Source organism: Cicer arietinum, chromosome 2 (genome assembly GCF_000331145.2).
Source record: "Cicer arietinum cultivar CDC Frontier isolate Library 1 chromosome 2, Cicar.CDCFrontier_v2.0, whole genome shotgun sequence".
NCBI lineage: Eukaryota > Viridiplantae > Streptophyta > Magnoliopsida > Fabales > Fabaceae > Cicer > Cicer arietinum.
In genome coordinates this window covers 277,789-278,918 of record NC_021161.2, presented here as the reverse complement: position 1 = coordinate 278,918, position 1,130 = coordinate 277,789, and the positions used below count along the sequence as shown (strand labels likewise).

Genomic DNA, 1,130 nt, shown 5'->3' with positions numbered 1-1,130 from the left:
GTAAACATTTAATGATTAAAATAATTAATACACCACTTTTGGATTTTTCTCTCTCCAAATAGACCTCTCCAATATCAAAGTGGAGAGGATCCAAACTCTTAACTCGGTATTCGAAATTTACAAAACTCAAACACACTACACACCAACCACTTGCGCCTCTAAGCTCGAGGGTAACATACAAAACAAATATAGAACTAACCAAAAGGATTAAAATTAAAAACAACAACAACAACAAAAAACTTTACCTATCTTCATTTGAAGAATTCTCGTTGCCAAAAACAAGTCCAACAACACCCTGTGAAAAATTTAATAGATTAATTAATTAAATTCTAAACAATGATTAATTACCCTAATCTCGTCGTGATCACAGTGAAATGAATGATACAATGCAGTGAGACAGATTAACATCTTAAACAGTTATTAAACTGTGAAATAAAATAAAAATGAATTTGAAGAGAGTAGTGAGGGTGAATATTTACCTTGTAACCAGACATCAAATCCATTTTCATAGCTCACAGATTCCTTGACGAACAAAATCTGATTTCAATTGATAGTAATTGAAATGAATTGGGGATTTATGAGAACCCTAAAAAAATGAAAGATGTGCAGAAGAAAAGAGTAGCAGATGATGATAGGAATTAAACGAAATTGGTATGTTTTGAGGTTCGAATGAATGAATGAATCAGAAGAAGGTTTCTGTGTTGTTCATTTTATTATTATTTCATTATTATTAAAATTAAAATTTGCAGATTTGTTTGTAACTTAGTCACGTCACTCGAGTTTGACGAATACTACTAATTTGGAATGTTAATATTGGCCCATTTTTATCAAGTAGGCCCATGGGCTCATTAACTTACGGGTGAGTAATCAAAGTTTGAGTTTTGTACCAGGCACCCCCCAATTTGACCTGCCACCCCCAGTATTTTTTAAAGACTATTTTACCCTCTATCACATATATAAAAACCAAAAAAAAAATTTACCCACACTTTTCACCAAATCATTCGAAAATTTCAAATATCCGATCCAGATTCAACCCAACCTTCGAAGATCTCAAAGATTCGAAACGCAAAAGTAAGTTTATTTTCGAAACTTTGCAATTTTTTTAAACTTTCGAAATGCATTTGTAAGAT

The 1,130-nt window shown here is 31.7% G+C and overlaps 1 protein-coding gene across 2 annotated transcripts in view; it reads right to left on the bottom strand.

Annotated features, from left to right (window-relative positions):
* The window catches only part of LOC101505721 (golgin candidate 6), a 6,939-nt gene extending 6,195 nt beyond the window's left edge, over positions 1–744 (bottom strand). For both annotated transcript variants that reach the window (XM_004489147.4, XM_012712589.3), the window contains exons 1-2: positions 480–744; positions 246–295 (exon numbers count right to left, since the gene is read on the bottom strand). In XM_004489147.4, the coding sequence (XP_004489204.1) occupies positions 246–295; positions 480–509 (80 nt within the window). In that variant the 5' untranslated portion in view covers positions 510–744. The remainder of the gene's footprint in view (positions 1–245; positions 296–479) is intronic.
* Between the last annotated feature and the right edge of the window lie 386 nt (positions 745–1,130).